This window comes from Sardina pilchardus, chromosome 11 (assembly GCF_963854185.1).
Source record: "Sardina pilchardus chromosome 11, fSarPil1.1, whole genome shotgun sequence".
Taxonomy (NCBI): Eukaryota; Metazoa; Chordata; class Actinopteri; order Clupeiformes; family Clupeidae; genus Sardina; species Sardina pilchardus.
In genome coordinates this window covers 26,169,990-26,172,489 of record NC_085004.1, presented here as the reverse complement: position 1 = coordinate 26,172,489, position 2,500 = coordinate 26,169,990, and the positions used below count along the sequence as shown (strand labels likewise).

At 41.0% G+C, this 2,500-nt stretch overlaps 1 protein-coding gene across 1 annotated transcript in view; it reads left to right on the top strand.

Annotated features, from left to right (window-relative positions):
* Nucleotides 1–2,500, top strand: part of LOC134095290 (serine/threonine-protein kinase BRSK2-like) — a gene marked incomplete in the record, with an annotated part of 31,059 nt that overhangs the window by 23,505 nt on the left and 5,054 nt on the right. The window contains 2 exon segments of the mRNA XM_062548739.1: nucleotides 360–408; nucleotides 2,122–2,245. Coding sequence (XP_062404723.1) covers nucleotides 360–408; nucleotides 2,122–2,245 — 173 coding nt within the window.

Here is a 2,500-nt window from a genome sequence, read left to right as displayed (position 1 = left end):
TTGACCATAATTTTGTGACCATCATTTTTTTTTAATTTCTGATGAAAATGTAAAAATAAGCTTTTTTTCTACAGAAATAAGCATTACAATTGCCACTTAATCAATACTGTATGTATAGCATTTCAAAAGATTTGCAACATCAACTCAAAAGTAGTGATATTTCTAGATTTAAAATAAGCACTCCTTCCCTAATTATTTTCTATTCTATTTTAATCTATTCCATTCCGTACTTTCTTATGTAAGAGGATAGCACTATGTAAAGCGTAGTGTGATTGATTGAGGTTAATGTTTTATCTGCGTTGGTGAGATGGTGTCCCTTATATAACCTCGCACTTTCTCACACGTGCTTCACTCTTTAGTTCCCACCCAGGAGGACATGTCCAGCCTAACGCCAGATTCATCACCCGAGTGAGTCTCTCTTTCTCTCTCTCTCACACACACACACACACACACACACACACACACACGCACGCATGCATGCATGCATGCACACATGCGGTATAGAAAGTATGATAACAGTCTAATGCATGCATTCTCTAGGCATACTCTACACCAGGGGTTCCAAGGTCCCCCTGTGGGGGAATAAATATTCCGAGGACCCCCTCATAATCGTACATAATCGCATATGCCATTTGTATTCTCTGAAGTTGGGCCAGTTTCACTACCTGTACAATGTATTTTCTGCCAAGTGTATAACTTGATCTGTCTTTTGTCAACTTCAGATTTCTGAGAACTTGAGAACATGGTCTGAATCACATATTTCTCCACAATCATCAGCTAATAAAGTATCTATCTATCTATCTATCTATCCATCAGCTACCTAGTTGGCAAATAAACAATCTAAGCAATACCAGGAATGGTTCTTTGTTAACTGATTCAAGATAAAAGTTAATGTGGGTGGGAGCAAATAGACACAATGTACTTACTGTAAACTTTACTGAAAAAAAAGAAAAAAAACAGATATACATATCTGACCTTGTCTCACATTATTTAAGCCAGTCGTGACGTTGTCCGAAGCCACTGTACAGATGTTAGTACACATGGCTGAAATGGGTGTAAAAACAAGCGAGTGGATGTGTTGTGCTGTACTGTACATATGCCTTGTGTGCCCACCATCGTCCTCCTGTGTTTGTGTGGAGGCCCCACTGGCCGGTCCGCCCCCCGACTCCCACAGCTCCTGGGGCTCAGCAGCGCGACGCAGTGTGATGCTTCTCAAGTCCTTCATGAATGTTTTATATAGCTCAGTGCTTTTACTTGTGGTGTTGTTTTTAAAGCCTTACATGTGGTGTGTGTGCGTGTGTGTGTGTGTGTGTGTGTGTGTGTGTGTGTGTGTGTGTGTGTGTGTGTGTGTGTGTGTGTGTGTGTGTGTGTGTGTGTGTGTGTGTGTGTGTGTGTGTGTGTGTGTGTGTGTGTGTGTGTGTGTTTACTGTGTGTGGATTTGTAACCATCACAGGGAGTTGAATTTTGGATTTTGTAAAGAGGGCTTATCTAAGATGCACACACACACACACACACACACACACACACACACACATACAGTGTACACACACACACAATCACACTGACAGTATCTGAATTTGCCGTCAACATAAGGAACCAGAACACAGCACTGGCATTAACCCACGGACCTATGTATGTGTATACTTTCCTGTACTTGGTGGTTCGCGTGTGAGAGTAAATGCTAGCATAGCATTCTGGGTTTGCGCTGAATCTGCTGCTGGAAGCCTGCAAGCCACAGACAGCAGCTAAAGCCATCAGTCTGCCTCAGGGATGGGTTTACTGCAGCACCAAGAGCTCCCAGCAGCCTCTGTGCACAGCTCACATACTCCCCCTGTTGGCAGTTGCAGATGATTGCACCATTATTTTTGCCTTCCTTTTTTTGGATGGAACATGCAGAAAGTATTGCTCTTGAAATAAGATTGCAGTCCTTTAAGCTGTCAGAAGAAAAAGAGTTTTAATGAATAACTGGAGAACTGCTTCTCTTAAAAAATATCCTCATGTCAGTGATTTAAACAGCATCTTAATTAATCACACTTATTCTAATAGTAGCTGACGAGAGTGTACTCTGTTTGAATATCCAAGTGCTCATTGTGGCTATTGTATTTCTGGCTCTCTTGAAAGGCTGGCTAAGAAGTCGTGGTTTGGCAACTTCATTAGCCTGGAGAAGGAGGAGCAGATCTTTGTGGTGATCAGGGACAAGCCCTTGAGCTCCATCAAAGCAGACATCGTTCATGCCTTCCTCTCTGTAAGACTTGCATTTGTTTATGCTCTTGACTTCTACTCTGGTATTTAGTGATGCCTTAAACTGTTTTTATTTTAATTTCATAATGTCTGAATACACTGTCATCAATTCCCATAGGCTATTGGCTGTATAAGATGATCAACAATTATGTTGTTGTTATTTGTGTGAACAATGTTAATGCAGTAAAAAAAGTTGTATTTTTGTAACAGAGGACTATAAATACTCTTCCTCTTTCCTCTCTTCTTTTCTCTCTCTTTT